The sequence below is a fragment of the Pagrus pagrus genome (assembly GCF_965226575.1).
Source record: "Pagrus pagrus genome assembly, chromosome: 21".
Taxonomy (NCBI): Eukaryota; Metazoa; Chordata; class Actinopteri; order Spariformes; family Sparidae; genus Pagrus; species Pagrus pagrus.
The window spans coordinates 1,145,349-1,170,917 of record NC_140208.1 but is presented as its reverse complement, the minus strand read 5'-3'; the positions used below and the strand labels follow the sequence as shown (position 1 = coordinate 1,170,917).

At 45.7% G+C, this 25,569-nt stretch overlaps 1 protein-coding gene across 2 annotated transcripts in view; it reads left to right on the top strand.

Moving 5' to 3' along the window:
• The window catches only part of stxbp4 (syntaxin binding protein 4), a 39,402-nt gene extending 15,134 nt beyond the window's left edge, over positions 1–24,268 (top strand). The window contains exons 14-22 of one of the 2 annotated variants that reach the window (XM_084342517.1): positions 869–993; positions 2,179–2,268; positions 2,368–2,433; positions 8,792–8,971; positions 10,940–11,056; positions 11,301–11,350; positions 13,783–13,919; positions 22,251–22,308; positions 23,078–24,268. In XM_084342517.1, coding sequence (XP_084198643.1) covers positions 869–993; positions 2,179–2,268; positions 2,368–2,433; positions 8,792–8,971; positions 10,940–11,056; positions 11,301–11,350; positions 13,783–13,919; positions 22,251–22,308; positions 23,078–23,228 — 974 coding nt within the window. In that variant the 3' untranslated portion in view covers positions 23,229–24,268. Of the gene's footprint in view, positions 1–868; positions 994–2,178; positions 2,269–2,367; positions 2,434–8,791; positions 8,972–10,939; positions 11,057–11,300; positions 11,351–13,782; positions 13,920–14,078; positions 16,018–22,250; positions 22,309–23,077 lie in introns of those variants that run through there. The other variant, XM_084342518.1, reaches the window with a different exon arrangement.
• The last annotated feature ends 1,301 nt before the right edge of the window (positions 24,269–25,569 follow it).

The window sequence follows — 25,569 nt, the reverse complement described above, 5'->3', positions numbered from 1 at the left end:
ACTATCGAGCTGAGCGTCTAAACCCTTCAGTCTTTTAGATGACCTTCTCCTTCATGCCTGAGATTTAACTACTGAGAATTTGTTGCTTTGTTGTTTGCAGATGTGAAAGAAATGCTCAGATATTTTACCAAAATAAAGCTACGCAAAAGGTTTAAGAATACTCTGTTGTAAGTGAACGCTTTGGATCCCTCACTGGGAGAAGAAGATCATCACCAGACTCCCTTAACAAATGTAGTGATTTTAAGAGTTGTTTCATGAGGAGAAACTTAACAAACTTTGTGAAACAGCTTCGACAGATTCTGAATCATTGTCTCCTTCTTGTAACTTCAGCATTAAATGAAAACAGTAAGTTGTTTGTTTCCTTGTACAAAGTGTCAGTTTGTGGCAGCATGGCTGTACCAGCCTGTCTGCTTCTGTGTCTAAAGTGCTAAAGTCTTACCTGCCAACATTTAGCAGCTGTTTGAACACACTGTTTACACTGATTTCACCATTTACACTCAATTTATGAAAGAAGAAACATTTTATTGATCTAAACATGTCACACGTTACAAACACACTAAGCAGTAACCAGTATAGGCTACTTCTTTGTCCCCAGACTCCCTTAACAAATGTGTCAGTTTAGTGAGTTGTTGAGTTGGAGACACTTTATAAACTGTGTGAAACTCTGTCTCTGACTGATTCTGACTGATTTGTTCCTTCTTGTAAATTCAGCAAATGTTCTACATGAACTTCTTTCTGTCTTTGAGGAGAAACATGGAGTCTGTTTGTCTCAGTGATGTTTATTTGCATACAGTTTAGGGAAGTCATGACGTTTTATAAAACCAGCTGTGACCACGATGTGTATACCAGTGTGTATTTGTGTGCACAGATTTCGAGAGCGTGATCAGGGAGCTGTTCAAGCCTCAGCTGGAGGAGTTGGCCGTCACCCAGCCGGGCTCGAGGTTCACGTCTGATGATCTGTGCAGTTTGTTGGAGTCACCCACAAACCAACAGGTAGGAGCTCCCTGCAGCACATGACAGGAAGTGACAGCATGAGTGTCGTTAAATCCCTGTCATCGCCCTGTTGGGTCGTTAGCTGGTTCACGTGGCGGGGTTCTGGTCCCGACCACTCGATGTGGACGCTCTGACATCGATCTGTTTTGTGTGAACCGTCCCACCAGCAGGGAGTAATGATTTTCTTCACTGCCGGTGTCACACAGAATCAGATCAATAATCAATCACAGCCTGAGAGCAACACACAGGAGAAACCACTGTACATACTGTTACTGACCCAGCGCCACACACACCGCTGCTGCCAGATACTCACCAGAACACCAGATGTGGATTAATCCACCGCAGAACAAGAAGTCCATTCATTCCCACAGAAACTGTTTGTGATCGCTCGTGCTTTTTTAGTCGCTGCACAATTTGCCTCGAGGACTTTTTGTTGCAGATTTCATACAGACTGACTGTCCTCATCAGAAAAACAACCATATAGGTCATCTGTCAAAGCAGCTTATTACAACCCATATTTACATTTCTTGTTAGGCGGCGACCTCTAGTGGCTGTAGTAGTTATTATGGCTGTAGACCGAAAAGAGCATGTCGGGAGGAGGTCGGGATGGACGATGTGGTTTGACAAGCACAAGACTTTGATTCAGGAGTTTGCTGTTAGTGTCCCCTGTGAAACCAGAAGTTATTTTAACTTTACCTGAGTAATGTAGGTACGTTTGTAACTGAAGTTACAGATGTAACAGTTGTTTTTACCTACATCATGATGTTTTCCTAAACTTAACCAAACTGGTTCATCTTTTAACATAAATCGTTCACGAAACTGACCAACCGTCACATTTATCAGCCAGCACGCTGTATTGGACCTGTTTTTGTCTCCACTACGCTCCATGTGCATGTAAACACACAAAACATTGCGGTGGCATTTTTATACATCTGTGAAGAAATGCATTTTCTTGTGTTGAACACTTACAGACGCAAAACAAAACTGTGTGAACACGAGAAGTTAACCTGACATAAAAAAATGTTTTTAAGTTATTGAGGAGTGTCTGAAGTCGATGACAGTAGAGAACAAGGGTCACTTTTTTATAACTTTATAACTTTTTTATAACTTCTCCACCACTGCTGATTAATTGAGAAGGTGTTAAATGATGTAAAAATGAAGACATTTGTGTTCATCTGTGTGCAGCCGTCACTGTCGGACTCGGACGACCTGGAGGAGATGGAGAGGCTGAGGAAGGAGCACATCGAGGCTCTGAGGGAGATCAAGAGGCTGCAGGTGAGACGACGCGTTCGTCACTGTGGCTGCACAACGTACTTCCTGTTCGCTTGTGCGCGTACCTCCGACTGACTTCCTGTTTGTTGCTGACTTGTTCAGGAGCAGCTGGTCGAGTCTCAGAGAGTTCACCATCAGATGGAGGAGGAGCTCAGCCGAGTGAAACAGGTGAGTCACACCTGCTGCAGGTTCATGAACGTGACTCTCAGTCAGACTGCTTCAATATTCAGGTTGTGTTGATGTCGGTCTTGTGGTTACAATTTGAAAAAAAGTACTGTATTCAACTACAATTTCAAGGTAGTTGTACCTTATTTGAGTATTTTCATTTTATGCAACAGTAAACTTTAACTCTAGAGATATTCACTTTTGTTTTTCTGCACACAAACAAAATATTTCTCTCTGATTCTCTCACAAACTTGTTAAAATGTGTTAGTGTTAAGGTTTGTGTGCATAGTTACAGTTTTTGTGCGTATCGAGAAAAGACACAATGTACTAAGTCGAGCCCAGTTTGTACGAGAACAACAACAAAAGAAAGATCATGAACTAACTTTCTGAGCCTCTGCAGCACCGATCAGATCTCAGCACGGGACGAACAAACCTGCTCCTACAAACATTTGCATACAAACATCCTACTTTCCCATGATGCTTTGTAAACTTCACAACAACAACATTCATGAAGTGTAATTCATGCTAATGTGTTCAGGACGTGCTGATGTGGACTCTGCAGAGGCTTTCAGAGTTTCTATTCTCATCTGCTCGGAGGGTGTGTGTGGGCTTCTGTAGGGGCGCTTCTTTCAAAATAGATCTGCAGGTGAAGCTCCACACACACACACACACACACACACTAAAGTGTGTGTGTGTGTGTGTGTGTGTGTGTGTGTGTGTGTGTGTGTGGGAGGCTGAGGCGGACTCACACAGCAGCAGGACTTGCAGTGGGAGGCCACCATTGAATCTTTTCCGGGCTCTGAAGCGGTTCCTCCTCTGTGTGTGTGTTTGTTTGTTGTGAATCATATCTGAAGGGTCTCAGCCTCTCTGACTCCCACTCTGCCACCTCTCAACTTTCATCCTGTTGCATAATCCGATCAATATCTACATTTAGAAGCGGCGAACAGATGTACTGCAACAACAAAGACTCGGCCGGGACATTTTCATATCGGTGTTTTGGACCCGAGGATTATTAAGAGGATTCACTTCATGTCATGAACTTCCTGCACTCAGGTTGATGTCCTGCGAGTTGCTGCAGCCATTAAAAAAACAGATGATAAGATTATAAAAAACAACACACTGCTGAAGATTAAACCTGTGGTGGCCTACCGGCCGGCTTGAGACCCCATTTTTAAAAATAAAATCTATGTCCAACAGGATGTTTTGTTCAACCCTGAAGACAGACAAGGACAGCTCTTCACTGCGTTACGTTAAGTTATTGCGTTACTTTGAATTCTCGCTTCTTAAAATTTCTGTGCCTGGCTACAAAGTTATGTTTCAGGTTAGGGACAGAAGATGGTCACAGTAAACAAAAAGGCAAACTTTAAAGGTTGTGGGCTCTATCTTACGCCCAGCGGCCACATCGTGTAAGTATCAAATGTACCTGCGCCCACCTGTGCGCCCCTGGGCTTGTAGGTCTTAAAGGTGTGGTCGGGCGCACTGATGGTGGATTGCTCTCTTGAGGCAGCAGAAAGCAACAGGAAGCTGCTCTAAAGTCAAAGGTTGTGTCCTGCTATTTAAAGAGTGCAATATTCAGATAGTAAGATGTGTCTCCACAGGCGGGTTCACACCGTGCACACACTGATTTATGATTAGAGAAGCTGCCTTCAGCTACTTTAAACATTTCCACGAATGCAGTTATGTCACTGTAACAAATATCTTCGCTGTGAAACTAGAAGCTGTAGTATTAAACTCTCCAGAGGAAACAGAATTAAACTCTTATCTTCTGAAATAAATGTTTATGTTTATCAATATTTTCCTCTAAAGACGTATTTCACAAACCTGCATCCCTCCCACTATTGATCAGATTGACCCGTCCCACCTGATCCATGGACTGAGATCCGCGCATCATCTTCCTCTCATATGCAGTCAAACAGAGCTGTCGATGGGACAGATTGTGAAATGGTAGGAAAGATTGTCCAGCAGCAGACGACCACATCCCCGTCCCTCAGTGGAGACGAGTGCAGCTGCTTAAACGCTCCAGATCCTGATGCACCTGGCTCTTAAAGGAGATGGAAGATGATGTTCTGATTGGTTTAATTTATGTTCTGCCCAGAACACATCCATGACTAATTAAGAGTCTAAACACAACCCCTCTGCACTTTGAGCCCAGATTATCGTCCGTTTAAGTGGCAGAAGGGAGTCGGACGCCCTCAAAGCACTTGTGCCGTTTGCTTTGGCCCCTGCACCTTAGATCATTTGAACACAGTCCTTCATATGTAACATTTCTGAATTTAAATGTCTAAAATGACGGGACCTCTTTTGATATATTTTGTTGAGTTACATACTTAAAATATCCTCCAGAAGCACTCAAACACTGGCCTTTATACTGACTGTGAGCTCAGCTTCAGAGGCCGATCACACCCGTGATGCATCGCTACAAAACACGTCTCCAACAAAACCCTTGTTTTCCTACAGTACAGCACACCTGAGTGCGTTAATGCACGCTCCTGCATAACCTAAAGTGCATTTAATATTCTTCCTCTGAGGGTGGCATTTTACCAGCGCTGTCAAGGCTTTCAGTGGAATCAGCAGCTTAGAGATTACATTAGTGTTACATAACAGCAGAACAAAGCAGCAAACTGCCATGAATACAGATTCGAGCATCATTTCTCAGTGAAACCTCAGACTGCCGGCTTCAGGGTGGAAACAGGACGTCCGCCGCTCCTTTGTTCTGCCTCTCGCTGCCCGGCTGAAGGTTTTTCTTCCATTATGTTTCCTTTTCTGGTTAGCAGGAGGATGAGCAGCAGAGGGGAGGTGGTTGACATAATCCCGTGTTAGAGCTTGAGGTCAGGCTTAAAGATGGGGGGGGTTGGGGGTCCCACCAGACCCCCGAGGCCACAGCTGGAGGGAAGACAGCTCCTGCTGAGATCCATTAGTTACCCAACCAGTCGTGCACAGACGCACTCACACAGTCACTCCACCAGCTGCACTTTAAACTCATCTATACATTTAACGGCCTGTGACCCACTTCACTGTGACACACGCACACACACACACACACACACACACACACACACACACACACACACACACACACATTGTAAATGAACTGTAATGTAGCATTAATGTACGTCTCTCTGACAGCACACAGTCATAACTCATCTGCTGGAAACTAGTGTGGTCATTTATGGAAACACAACTAACTTTTCGGGCCCCGGTGCATCACACAGTTACAAAAACTAAATGAAGCACACACCAAAGAAGCACTGGGAACACAGGCAGGAACGCGAGGAACACAGGCAGGGACACAAGGAACACAGGCAGGAACACAAGGAACACAGGCAGGAACACGAGGAACACAGGCAAGAACACAAGGAACACAGGCAAGAACACAGGCAGGAACACAAGGAACACAGGCAGGAACACAAGGAACACAGGCAGGAACACGAGGAACACAGGCAGGAACATGAGGAACACAGGCAAGAACACAAGGAACACAGGCAGGAACACAAGGAACACAGGCAGGAACACAAGGAACACAGGCAGGAACACAAGGAACACAGGCAGGAACATGAGGAACACAGGCAAGAACACAAGGAACACAGGCAAGAACACAGGCAGGAACATGAGGAATACAGGCAGGAACACAAGGAACACAGGCAGGAACATGAGGAACACAGGCAGGAACACAGGCAAGAACACAGGCAGGAACATGAGGAACACAGGCAAGAACACAGGCAGAAACACAGGCAGGAACATGAGGAACACAGGCAGGAACACAGGCAAGAACACAGGCAGGAACATGAGGAACACAGGCAAGAACACAGGCAGAAACACAGGCAGGAACATGAGGAACACAGGCAGGAACACAGGCAGGAACACGAGGAACACATGCAGGAACATGAGGAACACAGGCAGGAACACAGGCAGGAACATGAGGAACACAGGCAAGAATCCAGGCAGGAACACAGGCATGAACATGAGGAACACAGGCAGGAACACAGGCAGGAACACAAGGAACACAGGCAGGAACACAAGGAACACAGGTAGGAACACAGGCAAGAACATGAGGAACACAGGCAGGAACACAGGCAGGAACATGAGGAACACAGGCAGGAACACAAGGAACACAGGCAGGAACACAGGCAGGAACAGGAGTAACACAGGCCGGAACATGAGGAACACAGGCAGGAACACGAGGAACACAGGCAGGAACAGGAGTAACACAGGCAGGAACATGAGGAACACAGGCAGGAACACAAGGAACACAGGCAGGAACACGAGGAACACAGGACTTCAGTACTCAGGGAGAGATAACTAACTGAAGAGAGGAGGCTAACTGGCGACAGGTGAAACTCATCAGAACAATCACAGGGGAGGGAAAACAGTTTCAACCTTGAGTTGTTGAGACTGAAGTCGAGGTAAACTGGATGTGTTCTGGTCAGTTCTGATCTCTGTTGGCTTCCGTCCGCTGATCATCTCCATCTGTCTGTTTGTGCCCTTTTTTTTATTGTCTTTTCTTGGAAGAGCGATCTGCAGAATTAAAAAATTGAATGTAACCCTGCTGAGAACAGTGAAGCTAACAGATGGACTGCTCTCACTGTGTGTGTGTGTGTGTGTGTGTGTGTGTGTGTGTGTGTGTGTGTGTGTGTGTGTGTGTGTGTGTGTGTGTGTGTGTGTTCACGGTGTGTGTGTGTTCACGGTGTGTGATTTCCGAGTGGTGTTCAGAAATAAGCCCGTCTTGTGTGTTCCTCATGTGTGTCCTGTTCGCTCTCACCACATATGACATCACCACAGGAGGAGAGTCCAGGCTGCCAGAATCCGGTCTGCTTCATACGTGTGTGTGTGTGTGTGTGTGTGTGTGTGTGTGTGTGTGTGTCTGTGTGTGTGTGTGTGTGTATAAAGGCTGATTATACAATAATAGAAAACACTTCGGGAGCTCACACCTCCGCCTGAGCCACAAAACGCTGGTGGAGAAAATATTCAGACATTGTTTAGTAAGAAACGTTCTTGCTGATTTTGGGAGACTGTCGGCTCATGCAGAAATCCTGCCTCATCAGCAGAGGGAGTTTCCCACCTGTCATGAACACACTTGAAGAGCTCAGGCTCAATCACATTTCCACTTTTTACCCCTGAAACTCAGGACAGATTTAAAGGGGTCGTGGTTGAAATCTCCCCCTTTTGAAACGGTGAAATGTAAATGAAGTAAACGTCTGTGGACAGCAGTTGTGTCTCCAGTGGTGTAATAGTGCCGAGTCATTCTCCGTCAGTGTTTCCTCCTGGGCTCAGAGCTCCTGACTCATTTCATTTGCACAGCCTCGTTATCTTTTACTACCACTGAGGATCACTTTACTGTCCGGTGAGAGCAGCGCTGCAGGAGCTCCAGTGTTTACTCCAGGCTGGATGGTTTCAGTTACTGGTTTCCAGTGTTGCAACAGTACTGGGAGGGGCTGCTTCCCAGTCACCAGGGGTTACAGTGTCTTAATTGTTGCGGGTGTCTGTTTCACCACCCTGACAGTTATGTAACTTCCACTCGAAGGGGCTGCTGTTCCTCTCAGCCTCACACACTGACTGAGTGAGTCACTAAAGCACCGACACCTCCTCACATATCATCAACTGGACTTTATAGTAATCAGAATCACTGACAGAATAAAGCATAGACTTGTAGCCACAGCGCTAACACAGCGCTGTCTGTCCACCTCTTTGACTCAGCCTGAAATATTGAAACATCTACTGGGTGGATTGTGATTCAGACGTTCATGTTTCCCTCAGGATACATTACAGACGTAATATGTTTTCATGTAAGCTCCATCATCAGGTCAACATTTTATAGGAGCAGTTCACCTGACTTTCCATCAGCATGGTGTCCAACACTGGTGTATGAGCAAACACCTGCAGAACTGGTGACAGCCCCACCAGCTGCACGAACAGAAGTATAAATTCATAATTATAGTGAGTTGAATAATTTCGTCCTCAATGAATAAAAAACAAGCTCATTTTACTGTTTCTTTCCTCCTCTGTCCTGTTTTGGTTTCCCAAATGTTGCTGACCTTATCAGAGACAGAGATGTGAGGTGACGGCTCGGGTGAGTCCTGCTGGGACTCAGCCTGCTGATCCAGTGAAGCCTCCTTCAGGCCAAAGCAAAGAGCTTCGTCACACTAACTCCTCCTGACACCAGGAATTCAAAATCATGACTCCAGCACCTTGAAAGATTTATGAGGGTTGAGAGGCTCTGAGCGTGTCCTGAACACACCACCGAGGCCTGCCGATAGTCTGCTGAGTAATCTGTGAGCTTGTTGAGGTCTGATGATGAATGTCTCCTCTGTCCTCCCTCACTTCCCTCCTTCACCCTCTCCTCTTCCTCCTTCCTCCGCCACAGGAGGTAAAGCTCGGAGTGGAGGAGAGTCGGGCTCTGAGGACTCGGATCCAGCTGGCCGAGGCGGCTCAGAAGCAGGCGAGGGGGATGGAGATGGACTACGAGGAGGTGATCCACCTGTTGGAGGCCGAGATCGCCGAGCTGAAGACTCAGAGAGTGGATCAACCACCGTCCACCAATAAGGTGACGACACGACATGAACTGCTGGTGGCCATCTTTGTTTCATCTTTGTCTTCAGGAAGCTGAAGTGAACTTCCAAATGTGGTTCTTGTGCTGGTTTAATGACAGAGGAGACCAGAAACGACATGTTCGTGTTCATAAGCCGAGGGTCATAAAGAGAATAATAACATGAGGCTTCAGAGGCGGAGTCAAGGAACCGAACAAAGACTGAAGGGTCGTTACAGGAGAGTCTGATTGTTTGTAGGACAGTTCTGCAGCCGTTATCTCGCTGATGATTTCCCAGCATCCCCTCTGCTTCCCCTCCTCCCCTCCTGGTTTTGGTTTCTTCCTCCATCATCAACAGTGAATCTGGGTCAGTGTTTTTCTCAGTCTCATTCGGTGACAGGTTGTTTTTTTCATAGACATCTGGCTAGCAACCAGCAGGTCAGCGCCGGCAGGCTCGCTGCTGAGCCGACGCCGCGGGGAATCAGCTCTCACAGATCTGAGCGGAGAAGAAGCTGCTTTCTGCTGCGCAGTAAATATTATGACGTGTTGAGAACAAAGTGCTGACTCTGGGAAGTCGTTCGTCTGAGAGTGTCAAAATATTATGTCCACAATCATAATCATCATTTAGCAGAAGAAATCCATTTCCTGCAGCGCTGCACTGCATTTACAGCCCGTGACAGCTGAGCCGGTTCCTCTTTACAGAACATTTAGGCTGAGACTCAGTTAAACAACAGCTCAGCCATGAACTCAGTCATCGTCTCCTCCTGATGATATAAAGTCAGGCTCAGCCATCATCTGCTCCTGATGATATAAAGTCAGGCTCAGCCATCATCTGCTCCTGATGATATAAAGTCAGGCTCAGCCATCGTCTCCTGATGATATAAAGTCAGGCTCAGCCATCATCTCCTCCTGATGATATAAAGTCAGGCTCAGTCATCATCTCCTCCTGATGATATAAAGTCAGGCTCAGTCATCATCTCCTCCTGATGATATAAAGTCAGGCTCAGCCATCATCTCCTCCTGATGATATAAAGTCAGGCTCAGTCATCATCTCCTCCTGATGATATAAATTCAGGCTCAGTCATCATCTCCTCCTGATGATATAAAGTCAGGCTCAGTCATCGTCTCCTCCTGATGATATAAAGTCAGGCTCAGCCATCGTCTCCTCCTGATGATATAAAGTCAGGCTCAGTCATCGTCTCCTCCTGATGATATAAAGTCAGGTGAAGTCTCGTAGTCCACAGAACATTTCTGGAGCTTCACAGTAAAACAGAGTTGCAGCATTCTGCTGAACACCTGAAGCAGCTGGAGATGATTTAAAACAGAGAAACAACCAAAGAAACATCAGATGTGTCCAAACAGCTCGTCTGCTGTGGTCACAGTCTGCAGAACATGGAAGTATGAAGACACCTGGTTGGAGACGGAGCCCCTCAGTGGTGCATGAAGCCAAGAAAAGCTTGACTTCCGACTTCTGCTTTAGCTGAAATAGTTCAATCGTGCGGCTCTTCTAGAGCTTTTATCAAACTATGACAGTCAAACGAGTCATTTCTCAGGGTTTGATCCACTGTTTTACCGACGCTTCTCTCATTAAAAGCTTACGGGAAAAGTCTCTCCGACCCCGAGTGCATCACATGGCGATGTAATGAGACGGTTTGCCGTCTAACAAAGTCGGCTTCAAAGCCTGGCGCTCTTCTTGGGAGCTTCCTCCAGAAGCCCTGAGATCCCAACTGATTTGAAAAGTCATTATTTACACCCTTAAATCTTCACTGTAGCTGCTAAGCTAAAAGCATTAGCATGCACCTCGTCCTATAATTTGAAATAAAATAAAAACATGTTCAAATGTTGTTTCCTGCACTCATTAAATATGTTCCTGATAATGCCCAACAAGTCGTCCATTAATAATTTGATAATCGACATGATGAGAGAAACACTAAGCCTTCACTTCAAACGGTTACACATTGACAGAGCTGCTCTGTTTCCTCCCAGGAGGAGACGGACGAGATGAAGAAGAAAGTCGCCGTCCTGGAGTGTCAACTACGGAAGAGCGAAACGGCCAAAAAGGGCTTTGAGATGTCGACAGGAAAACTGCTGAGCTTCGTGGAGGTAAACAAGACAGACCAGAACCAGAACCTTAATTCTGTGAGAGCAAACCTTGTGTTCAGTGAATGAGCCTCCTCACAGGATGTAGACTGGTACATCTTCCTTCTCCGATGATGAACACACCGTCCCTCTACCGCAAACACTCACTAGAGCACCGACTGTGGATTAATCCGCCGCTGAAAATAAACAAACGCACCATCCTCCTGTGATAAAAAACTTTTGTTTTTGTTTGTTTGTTTTTCTGCAGAACGTCCAGGAGTTCCTGCTGGAGGGCCACGGACCCACCAAGAGCTACAGGTGTGTGTGTGTGTGTGTGTGTGTGTGTGTGTGTGTGTGTGTGTTGTGAATGAGTCATTGTCAGCCCGCTGTTTGTTAGCGACATGGCGATTATATTAATGACTCTGAATTAAGTGAGTGTGAGTTGCTGAACACTGTTGCCCTTAGCAACCACACCTCTGCATCTCCTGCGTGTGTGTGTTCTCAAGATGTGCATGTGTGTGTGTGTACAGCGTGTTGTGTGCATATGACAATGTCTGTGTGTGTGTGTGTGTGTGTGTGTGTGTGTGTGTGTGTGTGTATCACACACCTCATTGGAGTGACATAATGAGAGATCCTGCAGAGAGTGGAGCCCATTAGCCTAGTTAACACACACACACACACACACACACACACACACACACACACACACACACACACACACACACACTCAGTGGCCCACTTCAGCTCAGGTAGGACAGCAGTTAGCTCCTGTTAATGGCCGCCTGCAGAGGGCAGTTGTGTTATGAAACGTATCGACCTGCGGTGACAGTGTGAGGTCAGACTATCTGATCGACTTCAACACCACAGAAGAAGAAGAACTAATAAAAGTTGTCTTCACATTCTGTTACTTTCTTTATTCCTTAAGTTTTTCTTCTTTTGCTTCTTTTCCGTCCTTTTCTGTCTCGTCTTCCTTCCTTATCCGTCCTTTGTGTGCTTCTAGTTTTTCTTTGCTTTCCTTCTGTCCGTCCAGGATTACTTGTTTCTTTCATTTTTCCATTTTTCCATTTTTCCTTACTTTACTTTCTTTCTTTCTTTCTTTCCTTCTTTCTTTCTTTCCTTGTTTCAATAAGTCTTTTATTTCTTCCATTCTTCTTTCTTTATTTACTTTTTCACTCCGTCCTTCATTTTTGCTACTTTTTGTTTCATCCCTTCCTTTTCCTTTTCTTTTCCCATTGCATATTTTTTTATTTCTAAGCTTCCTTTCTTCCTTTTCACTTCCTTCTTTTCTCCTTTTCCGTCTCTCCTTCCTATTTTCCTTAAATCTTTACTTTTTTCCTGTCTTCCTTCCTCTTGATTCCTTACATCTTTTCTTTCTTTCTTTGCATCTTTCCTTTCCTTTCTTTTGCTTCCTTCATACCTTAAACTTGGTGACGAGCATTTTATCGTCTTCGCTCATCGGTTCTTTCTCCTGATGTTGTTCTGATGTAACTCACCGTGTCGTATTCTGATCCTTCAGTTGAACAGCAGGAGTTATCAGCACCTTCCTGCCGGTTGTGTAAGTGTGATTCTGTAAATCGGGTCAATCGGTCATGTTATTAAGTCACCTGGCTCTGGCACCCCCTGCCTGGTTTCCTCTTATTTCGGTCCAGGTCAGTAGGACACCTCCGCTCACCTTTCATAAGCGTTGGACCCCCTGCTCATGTTATGCTCTTTATTCACCTGTCCTCCTGTTTCTAGGCCACTCGTAAGAGGGAAAGTAGGCCGTGTTGAGAGCGGCAGACACGAGGCGTTGTTCTGCTTTGTTATGATAATAAATGGCTCTGATCTGCCCGTTCTCTCCGGTTAATGAGCTTCTGGGTACCTCTGAATATCACTCTCATTAAAGCCATTAGTCACCCTGACTTCTGCTGTAATAACACGGCTCAGAGAGGAGAAATATCTCTCCAGAGAGAAAATGTCATAAGTTTGTACGAGCTGTGAGACGACAGGAAGCTGCGTTCGTCCCGTCAGTGTTTTCCGATGGAGCGAAGCGAGCGGACTCACATCTCTCGCTAACAGCTGCAGCCATGGCGACGCGGTCACTTCAGCAGCTTCACAAAGTGTTCGCAGCTCACTCGATCCTTCAGACGACTGGAGGTGTGTTTACTCATCAGACAGATCAGCTTCACTGCAGTTATCTGAAGCTTTGAGTGCACACAGACGAGTCGGGCTGCTCCTCAAACCACTGAAACATCCATCTGAAGAAGGCCAAAAAGATTTGTTTTCTCTGACAACCTGATAACAGTTTCCTGCTTAAACCACTAAATATGTCTAAAAACCACTCAGCCTTTGTTCTGTATGTCGTTGAGTTGTGTTCTCACATTATCCCAAATGTTTCCAACAATGTTCAAACAGAGAAATCCTCCAGTTTCCTCAAAGTAACGGTGCGTTTCATTTGGTCGCCTGTCGCTTTAACTTCAGGAGAGTCAGAAGTGAGGAAGGAAGTCTGCGTCTTTATCCTTATTACTCACAATAAAAGTCATCCCTACAATATTGATATCGAGGTATTTGGTGAAAGATGTGTCTAGCGTTTGAAGGGCAGCTCTATCAGGTGATGGGTTCGATGTGAGGAAGTCATCGGCAGCCCGATGAAGACGAGTGAACATGAGTGTGAAGAGCGGCTGCTTCTCTCTGTGACGGCTCCGTCTGTGACTGTTTGTAGTCGTAGTTGTTCACTGACGACTCTCGTCCTGTTTTCTCTCTCTTTGCAGCTCCGGAGACGTTAAAGTTGGAGCGTCGTCTCAAGGCCTCCCTCCTCGCTACAAAAAGAGTCCCTGGACTTCAGCCACGCTCGCCCAGGAGGCGAAGGAGCTCACAAGGACTGTCAGAGCCATCCTGGAGGTCGACTGTAAGTGATCTCAAGTCTCTCTGCTCGCCTCCACGCATGAAGGTCTGCATGTCCTCGTCCTCCTCCTCCTCCTTTCTGTTTCTGTGCTGACCCGCATGAGACTCCCATCGGACGACACCAAGCTGATCCTGTTGTGAGCAACTGTCCTCCCCGTTTCAGTGCTGACCTTCTAGAAGACCCGACTGTAGGAGAACAAAGTCAGCACGGCTCTGAGATGTCAGCAGGAAATCAACAAGCCAACCTGTGAACCTGAACTCTGTCTTCCCTGACAACTCCTCGTCTCCTCAGTACCTGCTAGCAACGGACTCATGTCTTAACTCTGCATGAAACACTGTTCGGTTTCTGTCAAGCAGCTCATGTATCAGTGCACATATTCTGAATAGTCAGTACAAACTGAACAGTGGCTTCATTCCAGTGTTTTAACCTGAATCACGTGGAAAATAAATGCTTATGTGCAGACATGCAATTTAATCATAGCACTTAAAAACATATCATTTCAAAATGGACGCTTGAGTTCATCTCTTGAGACTCTTGTACAGGTTAATACACTGGACGGAGACCACTGTAAGGTTGAGGGTCGACACCAGCGTTTAAAGGTTTGCCCATTGGTCACCTTATTGACTTTCAGATGATAGTGATGGAACCAAAGCTGTCGGCTTCACTGTGTGTTGAGAAATGTCTGACTAATAGCAGCTCTGAACTTTTATGCTCATACCTGCCAACCCTCCTGATTTTCCCGTCTTCTGGGGTCACAGTTCTCCGTGATTCTCCAGATTTAAGTAAAATGTTATTTACCCCGACACGGTCACCAGTCGCTGTAACTTCAGGAGACACTGAGACATGACCTCAGTCAGATAATGAAGCAAGTTTGACCGCAGAATAATTTCTGTTTACTCTCTTGAAACAGCCAGATTACTTCACATTAGCCGTAATCTAGTGAGCAACGACACGCGAGGGCATTCAGGTCAACCTCTGAGTGAAGTCAGCACTCAGCAGAGACTCTGGTTCTGGTTCTGGTTCTGGTTCTCTGTCTCTGTGAACCTCGCGGTCACCTCCGGATCACTGCTGCAGTCAGGCTGATAAACAGGAGTGAAGAAGTAATCTCTGAGCTCTCCTCCCGTCGGTGAACAGCTCCGGATCAGAACAGAATCTGATGAGACTCCTGGTGTTTACTCCTCCAGAGCTGGAGGCTCGGCCCACACAACACTCAGCAAATGTCTTTTGTTTTGTTCTGGTTAAGAGTCCCCGAGGCAGAGAGTCCAAGATGGAGGAAACTATTAGCTGTGTGGTTTGTGGACAGTTTTGAGTCGATGATTCAAGCTTTTCAATAAACTGTGTGAACCTATCGTCCTCCATGCTAACGAGCTAGCAATTAGCTACACAAGCATGTTCCAGGCTGGCTGGCATGTTAGCAGTTAGCCGATTTCAGCTTGTTTTCTCGCCCTGAAGTGACCGAAAGAAGTTTTAAATTCATACTTTGAATAAAGCCAGTCAGATGGGATTGTCAGCCAAGATATTTAAGGCTAAAAGGCATCAAAATCACAGCTATAGTGCCAGAACAGGGGTCCGATCATGGGTAAAGTGATCAATGGGCAAAACTCCCAAAGCGTTGGTGTCGTCCTGTAGGTTTTACCTCACCTCTGTCTCTTTATCATCAATAATTACCATTTAACAAGCAATATAAAGCAATATACAACTTTACCGTCACAATATCATATGGTTGCCATTTACTGTAGCTTACGTTCTGTCCCAGAGCAAGTTAACACAGCTAGAAGACAACTTACTGTAGCTTTCTGTCTGTCTCACTGTTATTTAATCAATGTGTAGCTTTGTGTCCGAGTGGCTGGATGCTCGTGTTCGTGCAGTAGATTAGCCAGCGAAACAAAGCCTAGCAGCATCACCGAACAATACGGGAGGAGAACAGCTCGCTCACCTGCCAGCACGAGGTCAGGACGGACGGAGGGAGGCGGTTAACGGAGCCGCGACGTTCATACGGGAATACAGAACAGCAAAGATTAACGGACAGTTCCAGCCTGATGGGACGCTTTAGACGCTTTTATCATGTTTGCAGTTATTTGCTGTTTGTCCTTTATCTTTTTCTGAGTAAATATACTGAAACAAACACATCACGACTTGTTCTTTGTAGAGAAGACCAGCCATGTGAAGATCGGTCAGACAGGCAGCCTGGAGGCTCGGAGCTGTTTGACTCCGCAGTTTGTTCAGAAAAGTTAGGATCTCACGACTTTCACTGACACATATATTTCGGTTGATTTGTGCCAGTAAAATATCAGATGATATTTTTTATGAGGCATGGACAGTTTGCATTGGTCCAGCAGGCAGGATGTGGGTTTTTGACACAGTCACCTAATTTCCCTCCGTCAGTGGGAGGACGTGGGCGCAGTTACATAATTAACAGCCGAGATGCAGAATCACAGACGTCCTCCATCGTCCGCTGAGTCCTGTTAGAGGAACCGAGGAGGAGGAACGAAACCGAACAGCACCGAGAAAGTAGGTCAGTCTGGTCCAGGTCTCACAACTGGTGTAAGTCTGCTGTGTGTGTGTGTGTGTGTGTGTGTATGTGTGTATGTGTGTGTGTGTGTGTGTGTTTGTTACAATCACCTGTGGCTCATCTGCATCACAGCCCTTGTTGCCCTGGAAACATAACGCTTGTAACTGCAGGGACCTTTGCCTTCTTCATTCATGGCCGCACACACACACACACACACACACTTTGCCTGACAGATTGCGTGTTAAAAAAATCAGCGTTGGCTCAGACCGATCAGTTTCAGACACATCCAGTTCATTCAGTTGCTGTTTGCAAGCGGCGACTCGGACACTGTTACCATGGCGACCGTCTCTCTCGCTCTCCCATCACTTGCAGTCAAACTCGGCGATGACACACACACACACACACACACACACACACACACACACACACACACACACACACACATACCAAAATACATTTTAAGGCTAATGAAGGCTGTCTGGGTCTCAGGCTTCTCCTCAGCCTGCTGCTGGTTAACGTGTCACAATCAAACAACACAGCTTCTCCTTCCAGCTCATTACGAGTGACTCGCCGTTCATAACATTTAGAGATGAGTGGATGTAACTTCTTGAACCCTTCCGACCTTTAACGGCTCTTTATGGTCTGTGCTCTGTGTAGCAACGGAGCTCAACTGAGACCAAACTTCAGAGCTTCGACCCAGATCATTTTCAGTGACGGTCAAACACGAACAGAGAAACTGACAGTACAGATAAAGAAATCAGTCACATTACAAAATGACATTTAAGTCCACGAATTTCATTTAACTTGCAAAATTCTGGGTAAATTAGTTAGAAAACCTAATGTAAAACGGACATTTACATAAAAATAGGTAAGAAAATATGATTCAACTCGATGAGAACTAGAAAAAACAAACAGAGAAAGAGGAACAAAATAACAGAACATTAAACATTAAACATTAAATGACACACCGCTGTAATCTTATTTTTGTCTGTCAACAAATCCCTGGTTGTAAAATGTAGAATATCACATTGATAAATAACAATAAAAAACAAGACGAGGAAAGATCATGAGTGAAAATCAAGTTTCAAAGACGTAATATAAGAATATAATGTATGTATGGATGTGATGAATTGATAGAAAGATCATAATCTAATGTAGATTATTGTTGAAAAGTGTTCTCTCTCTGCAGTCTGGTCGTCTGTTTTCCACCAAAGTGAGTCACTTTTAAAACGTTTGTCTCACACTGTGATGCAGGTCTGTGTCTTTGTGTCTCTGTTGCCATGACAACTGCAACTGGCATAATACACCTACACCTGGTTTATAAAAACACACGTTTAGATTTGATTGACATTTGAGATCAGCCTCGTTACTTCAGTTTGATGCATTTGAGGTGAATTATGGATTATTGTTATTTGGCGTCATCGCACGCCGCCTTCCCAACATCACAGACTGATGTCGACCTATCAGAGCACATCACGCACAGCAGACGCAGCGAGACGACACAAAGACGTAAAAGACGTGAACAGACAGAGAGGGAGGCTGGAATGGGGAGAAAAGGCGTGTTAGTGTCTCGTATCTGCAGAGAGTTTCTTATTTTCTCTCTTTGTTGTCCAAAGTTTGTTTTGCTGTGATTAAACCTCGTGTTCAGACTCAAACCAACAGTGAATGTGTCTCCTAACAGGATATATAGTGAAATGTCTTCTTCCACTCCATGAAGCACCAAATGTGGATTAATCCGCCGCTGAAAGTAGTCCCAAACAAAAGCACTATGTCCTCCTGTCTGTTTGATAAAAACTCCAGTGAGCAGCTGAACTGAAGATGAAACTACAGACGAACATGTTGCTCTTTTATGGGATTTGTTGACAAAAGGAAAATAAAAAAAGAATTATACTTTAACATTAGGAGCGGTGCCACTTTAAAGGAACAGTCCACCCAAAAATGTAAATCGAGTCATCGTCTCCTCCTGATGATATAAATATATATAGAGCGGCGGTGACAACCACAGTGACCTTCTGAGAAGTTCAGAGATGTTCAGCTACAAGCGCTCAGAGCGTCAGAGAGGCTGGGCGCAGTGCTTTTAGTGAGCAGCATGCGGCTCCTCTCAGAAAACAAATGAAAGAAGTCGCTGGCGTTCAGGAAAAACTCCTACGTATGTCTGCAGCAACAATTTCACACTGAACTCAAGTTAAATCATCAATCAAAGCTCGTTTCGATGTTTCTATAGATCTCCAGCGGAGCGAAGGAACACAGGCCGCTGATCTGTTCATTACATGAGCACTCAGAGGGAGCGGCCGAGGTGAAGCGATGGAGTTAAATCAGGCCTGATGGAGTGAAGGGAAGTTCACGCAGAGAGCCAGTGTGTGTGTGTGTGTGTGTGTGTGTGTGTGTGTGTGTGTGTGTGTGTGTGTGTGTGTGTGTGTGCGTCCTGCAGAGGGAGATCATCACGTTTTCATCAGACACTGGACGAAACATATGTTCACCACCAGAGAAGCAAGTTTTCTCCTCACGCTCCAAAACAATACGATCGAGCGAGACGAGACAAAGACGTAAAGACGTGAACAGACAGAGAGGGAGGCTGAACGGGGAGAAAAGGCGTGTTAGTGTCTCGTATCTGCAGAGAGTTTCTTATTCTCTCTCTTTGTTGCTGCTCGGGACGCTTTACCAACCCAACATGTGGCTATTTGACGTCCTGGGAATGAGACTCAACTATCAACTATCTTTGTGGTGCGTTCAGGAACAGCTGGGACAAATCCTGCTGACTCTACCTTTAACTTTAATAGTCTCTGAATTACATTAATATGACGTGAGCTTCAGTTAGCTTTGACCACAAATGTCCTTCAGAGGGAGACTTTTTACTCTGAGTACATGTCAGAGCCTGTACTCGATTACTTTTCCTGGAGTAAGGAAGCTGAATCAGTACTTCTACTTTTACCACAGTCTGTTTTTACACAAGTACCTGAACGTCTCCTGGAGGACAGACTGTGTGGACTGTTGACTCTTCTGTTAATCTAGATGGATAAACACACGGGTAAGGAGAGACGTTACTCTGGCCAAACACCAGAGAGACATCGTTCACGCTCCCTGTTTGATGCTGAAGGATTGATTTTAAGAAGACGTGACAATAAACTGAAGAAATGAAAGAAGTTTGGCTGTGGAGCCTCTTCAGCTCTCTAACAACTCGACCAGTTGGAGATGTTGCAGAGACGATTAGTGGAGGAGAAACTGGGGATCAATAATGACACTTGAGTTTTAATTAAGTAGCCTCTGTGGGCGTGAATGTTGTTTCCCTGGAGACGGATGCTGCAGCAGCAGATCAGTCTCTGCTGCGACCTCGAGGACGGCGTCTCATCGCTAACAGGCCCCAGCCACAGTCTCAGACAGCAACACAGTCAGCTCTGTGAGAACAAGTGACCAGCGTTCTGTAGAAATATTAATGCAAAGATCGTCTGCACAATACTGCGCGATCTAAAGAAACATCTGCCAGGTGGGTTTTACAGATCTGCTGATAATAAGTCGTGGATCTGTACAGTTTCTATACAGGAAGAACTGCTGCTGTTTTGTTCTTTCTTATCTCCGGCCTCGTATCTTATGAAATGCTTCCTAGAACTGAGTTCATTCTGCAGACGGCACTAGACCGTCCTGGTCCGTGTCTCACATGAATTTGTCACTGGCTCGCTCGCTATAATGACAAGAAAATATTGTTCAGAGGCGTCGATCATGTCTGTGGAGGACAGGATATTTAAAGCTAACAGGCTAACGTCAATATTAGCTTCTCCCATTCTGATCTTGGGATGACGTCAAACCCGAGTGGACCAGCACGAGTCTGGATCCCAATCAGGTTCGCTAACGTTACACAGTATTCTTCCCGAACAAACACCGAGCAGCGTGTCCACAGATGTAGAAGTTGGACAGAACTGTGTGTGAGACTGATTCAGCGAGACACAAATAAGACAGAAGTGCCGACAGTATGTTTCACAGCTTTGGCGGATGTTGATAAGTGGAGCAGCCGGGGCGGGTGAGGTGCTTCTGACTTTCAGAGTCCTACTTCAGGGAGCGTTCGGAAAGTTCGGCCTCCCAGTTCAAATGCTACGCTACATGAGAAGTCAGAGAGTCACAAACACAAGTGGACTCAGCTGAGGTAGATAGAGTTTCAGGTTTTCCAGGAACCTCGCAGCCCTGTGAGTGACCTGTACATTACTGAAAAGTTCCTCTTTGACAGACGTGTTTCTACCACCTGACACCTGCCTCTTGTCCCTCGGCCCTCCTGTCAACACTCAGACTGACGGGGTGAAACCTGGTCCGTGAAACCTACCGCAGAGCTTCACAGTTTGTATTCACAGCCACACAAAGCAGCTTCTCGCCTCAGATCAGGTGTCTTTGTTCCAGCGGTGAGAACCACATCGTTTTCCTCGTGCAGACACACGAAGGTTAACGTGGCGAGTCGCGCACAGGAGCCTTTGACTTCCTGTGGAAAACACAGGAGACGATCGAAGGCTCACAGCAGTGAAGGAGAGTGAAGAACAGGAGGAGAGACAAAGTTCACCTGGGAAATTTAATGCATTATTACAAGATCATTAAGAAGCAGAGTCGATCACGACGACTCGTCATTAAGCTCATTCAGCAGCTCATAAAACTCTGTTGTCTCCACTGTGATGTGATCATCTTGTTGAGCTGCAGTCGGTGAAGGAAGTCTGCTGAATATGGAAATAAAAAGCTAAAGTCCTTCTCACACTGCATCTCCAAGGCGGGAATCTTGCGCCGATATTTCCACCTCGCCGGTGTGAAAGTAACAGAGGTGAGTGTGGGGACAGTTTGGTTCTGATCCACCAGTGGAGGTAGAGTGTCGGTCTGATGACGTTCAGTCTGACAACTAACAGATCCTTCGCTCGTCAAATAAAAGAGAGATGTCTCACAAAGCAACTGTCCCCAGCAAAGAGAGCCAGGCGGTGATTCTGTGACGTGATGAAGAGCAAAAACCTTTAACTCACATGTCTTTTGTACTTATTTCGAAAAGTCAGCTCCACCGTCGGCCCTCCGTTGCAGCGATATTGTGGAATCTGGAAAGCAAACGTTAGCATGCTAACACAATAAACACGGTCACATCCAACCTCAGCATGTCAGCATCGTCATTTCAACCAGGTTAGCATGCTGACGTTAGCATATTGGCATCGTTCTCATTAGATTGAGCAACTTTTATTCAAAAAAGCAACAACAAACTTCTGTCCGTCAGGAAAAATGCAGGAAATACACAAATGTGAGTCTCAGTTGTCGTGTCGGATCGCTCAGTTGGCAACTTCTGCCGCTGTAATGATCAGTTTTCTCTGTCCACCGTTTTATCTGGCATCCGTTCTTTACATGTTATAACACGTTGTTCATCGTGGATCATGTCCGACCCCTCAGTGGCCCCCGGTCACTGATACAGCGTTCATCACAATCCCTCTTTCTTTTCTCTGAACGTGTGAAATGTTTGGTGTCAGTTGACGAGCTCATGTCTGCAGGGCAGCATTTGAGACTTGGCCCCCTTTTGTTCGCTGAAACGGGGTTAAGAGACTTTTCATCCGGCGGCTCGTACAGTAAGTGGAGAGATCAGTGAGATACAGTGGAAAACTACAGTAGACATCGCTCTCAGGCTGACGGGGCGGCGGCTCGTGGAGAACTGGAGCTTCTCAGGGAGAACAGGCTGGATGGAAACTGGAAATCTGAGGAGAGTGTGGTGATCTGCTGGCCTGATTCTGTCTGATGGCTCAAACCAGGACAGATGTGGAAAAGTGACGCTAATCCGCTGAAGGGTTCAATGACTTCTTATTTTTCCGTCTCTGCAGGTCTTCCTTACGGCTGGGAGGAGGCCTACACTGCCGACGGAGTGAAATACTACATCAAGTAAGACGAGTCGGACGTTTTCAAACCAACTCTTGATTGTGGTGTTGGAGGGCAGAAGTTAAAATATTACAATATTAAAACGTCATTTGACCTCAAACTAAGTACTTATTCCTCCCTGGAGAACTTCATGAACAGCACGTCATGAAGTAGGACCGGTCTCATAGACCTGCAGCTACTCTTGTTATGATTTTATGACTATTTATGATTATGATGAACTTTATTGGACACATCTACATGGTCAGTCAATGAAAGTAGGATTACAGAGGATAATAATATAATTAATTCATATACAAGTTCTGAATTATGAAGCATTAAAGATTTCACAGTAGAAAAACACCAAATTTTGACTGACTTCTTAAAAATTGTGCTAAATTGATGCATTCTCAGATAAAGTAAATGTAAAATTGGGACTTAAATGAGTCACAGTGACACGTCAGGCTCCTGAATCAAATGATGCACGACACTCGATGCTGACAGGAAAAACTAGATTAAAACAGGAGAGTCAGGCGCCTCGAATATTGTTCTTTGAGGGTTGAAGCATAATAAAGAGCTGAAACTAAACTACATCCTGATTGAAAGCATAAGCGCAGTCAGCTGATCGGAGGCCACTTCCTGCCTGTGAGCAGAGCGTTTGATGAACATGATGCCAGTCTGCAACGGGAAGGCAGAAACACTGAGCTCAGCTCCCTGAGAGGCGCCTGAGGAGGGGTTAGTGTGGTGATCAATAACACTCAGCCAGCGTCTTGTCTTGTGTTCTGACCCACGACAGTCACATGACCCAGACGACATCATGGAGCCTCCCTGCGACGAGCGGCAGCGGCGCCCCGGGGCCTCCTCCGCCTCCTCAGACCTCGGAGCTGGAGGGAGACGGGGAGGCGACGGACCGAAGGCCCAGCCCGTCCATCGAGACGGAGATGTGAAGACCCACGGCAGAGCCTCTTTACTCTTACTGTAGCCTCACCTGTACTCACCTGTACTCACCTGGGCTGTTTGTTAAAGCTTCAAACCCACAGAAAAGTTTGACATGGGAAATCTGCTCATTGTTATCTCATCACGCTCGTGTCTGTACATTAAACATGAAGCTCCAGTCAGCAGCTGATTAGCTTAGCTTAGCATAAAGAAACGGGGAAACAGCTAACCTGGCTCAAAATCCACCTCCCAGCACCTCTAAAACTTAATAATGAACATGTTATATCTCACCTCAGCATCACAGCAATGCTGGAACAGTTCATAAACACAGTTTTATTCAGTGACAGAAACGTGGAGCAGGCATGAAGAATAATCGTGTCAGAGTCACCGAGAGTCGCAGGTTTCCACTGTTCCCTGATAAACTCTCAGACTTTTACTCTCAAGATATAAAATATTGAGTAACATGTTCATCATCAAACTTTATAGCTGCTAGTAGATATTTTGTCACACAAGGACGGAGCCTGTTTCCAGTCTTCATGCTAAGCTAAGCTAACTGGCTGTAGCATCATATTTCCCAAACAGACACAGAGCTGGTGTCAATCTGTCATCAAACCTTTCCTGAGATTGTCGTGGGGATCCCAAAGCTTTTAAAAGTAACAAGCGATAAGTGTAAAACGATGATATTCAGACGTCCATGAAGGTTAACTGAGGCTTGGTCTTCTCACCCAGGTGTGTTGCCTGGTTGTAAAGACGCCCGTCCCTTTAGTGCGAGGTGTTAACATGATGGGAAATGTTTCAGAATAAACCTCCGCTGTAACTCACCAGTGTTTCAGCCTCACTTTATAAAACTGCTCCTTGTTTTCTGCTGGACGGTCTCACTCCCAACATGACGAATACAGCCGTCCTCTTAGTTTTACGCTGTAATTACCCCTCGAGCATCACTTCTTCAAGCGTCCTCTAGTGCGGATGAGTTTGGACTGTTCAGGGTCCACGTTTCGTTTGTGATCAGGAGTCTGGAGTGATTTGCTCAAAGTTATGTCACATAATGTAAGACAGCGTAACCTGAGTAGTTTTCACATTAATAACAGTGTAAAAGTCTGATGTGACTGTTTCAACTGTTCTGAATGAGGAGCGAGCGTCTGCAGCAGCAAGCAGCCGTCCAGACAGAAGCTCCAGGTCTTCTTCTCTCTCTGGCCTCGACGATAATATTCACCATATTTTTGTCTCCTATAGATGATGTCATCACTCACACCCTCCACGCCCTGATGTCATATAAAAACAAACAGACAGTAAACAACAGTACAGCCACAGTTGCCAAGATGTTGTTGTCATAGAGACGAGATGCAGGTGCAGCATTTTTCCCTCTCAGCACTCCTGAGAGCACAGTCAGCACTTTCCTGCACAAAACTGTGTGCGGACTCGGGCCGATGCTGGATGTTCTGCATCAGTGCTGAACTGACACCGGCACCGATCACGCTGCTGTTTGACGAGCTGGGAGTGAGAGCGTGGTTTTTACAGCCTTCTTGAATTGTCCTCTACGTCTCTAATTAAAGAAGCTCTTATGTTGTGTTTACTGACAGTCGGATATTTGTGTGCAGAGTTTAAGTATGTGTTCATATTTACAGCAAAGTGAACTCATTCCAGTTGAACAGGTCAGTAGATTCACTCGTGGGGTCAAATTAAATCAACTTCGAGATGTGAATTTGTGGCCGTTGACAAAAAGAAAACTTTGCAAAGTCTCGAAGTCGCCGATCTTTGTTTGGATGGAAGAGGAAGCTATCAGAGCTCCTCTGTCAGAGTATAAACTCAGATCTTCTCTCATCTGGACGATGTTTAACAAGCCTGAGACGATAAAAATGGAGAGACTGTGTTTAGGTTTTACTGTAGTTGAAATAAAACATATAAATGTAAAATATTTTTCAATTGATTTCATTTCTTAAATCTGAAGAAGCCGTATTCTGAGCAGGAGTCAAACCTTCAAGGGTCGTTTTAAAATCAGCGCTGAGAGGTTTCCGATTGTATTCAGGCTCGAGCGTTTCTCTTCTTCAACCCTTCAGTCCGCCTGAACTCTTTATATGAATCACGTTGCTGCAGCTCCGGTCTTTGTCTCTGCTCAGTTTCCAGCCTTCACCCAGGCTCTCGTCAACCTCGCGGGCTGGCAGACAGAGCGGTCGGGGTGTTTTTATTCCCAGCGACAGGAAGACCTTCTTAGGGGATGAAGCTATTCTGAGAAGGTCCACATTCCTGCTCTGAATTGTTCTTCGGGGCCACAATGGAGCCTGAAGTTTGCTGCCACAAGCTTGTCCAAACTAACAAGAAGTGTTTTTCCTCCCTGCAGCAGCTCCAGAGAAG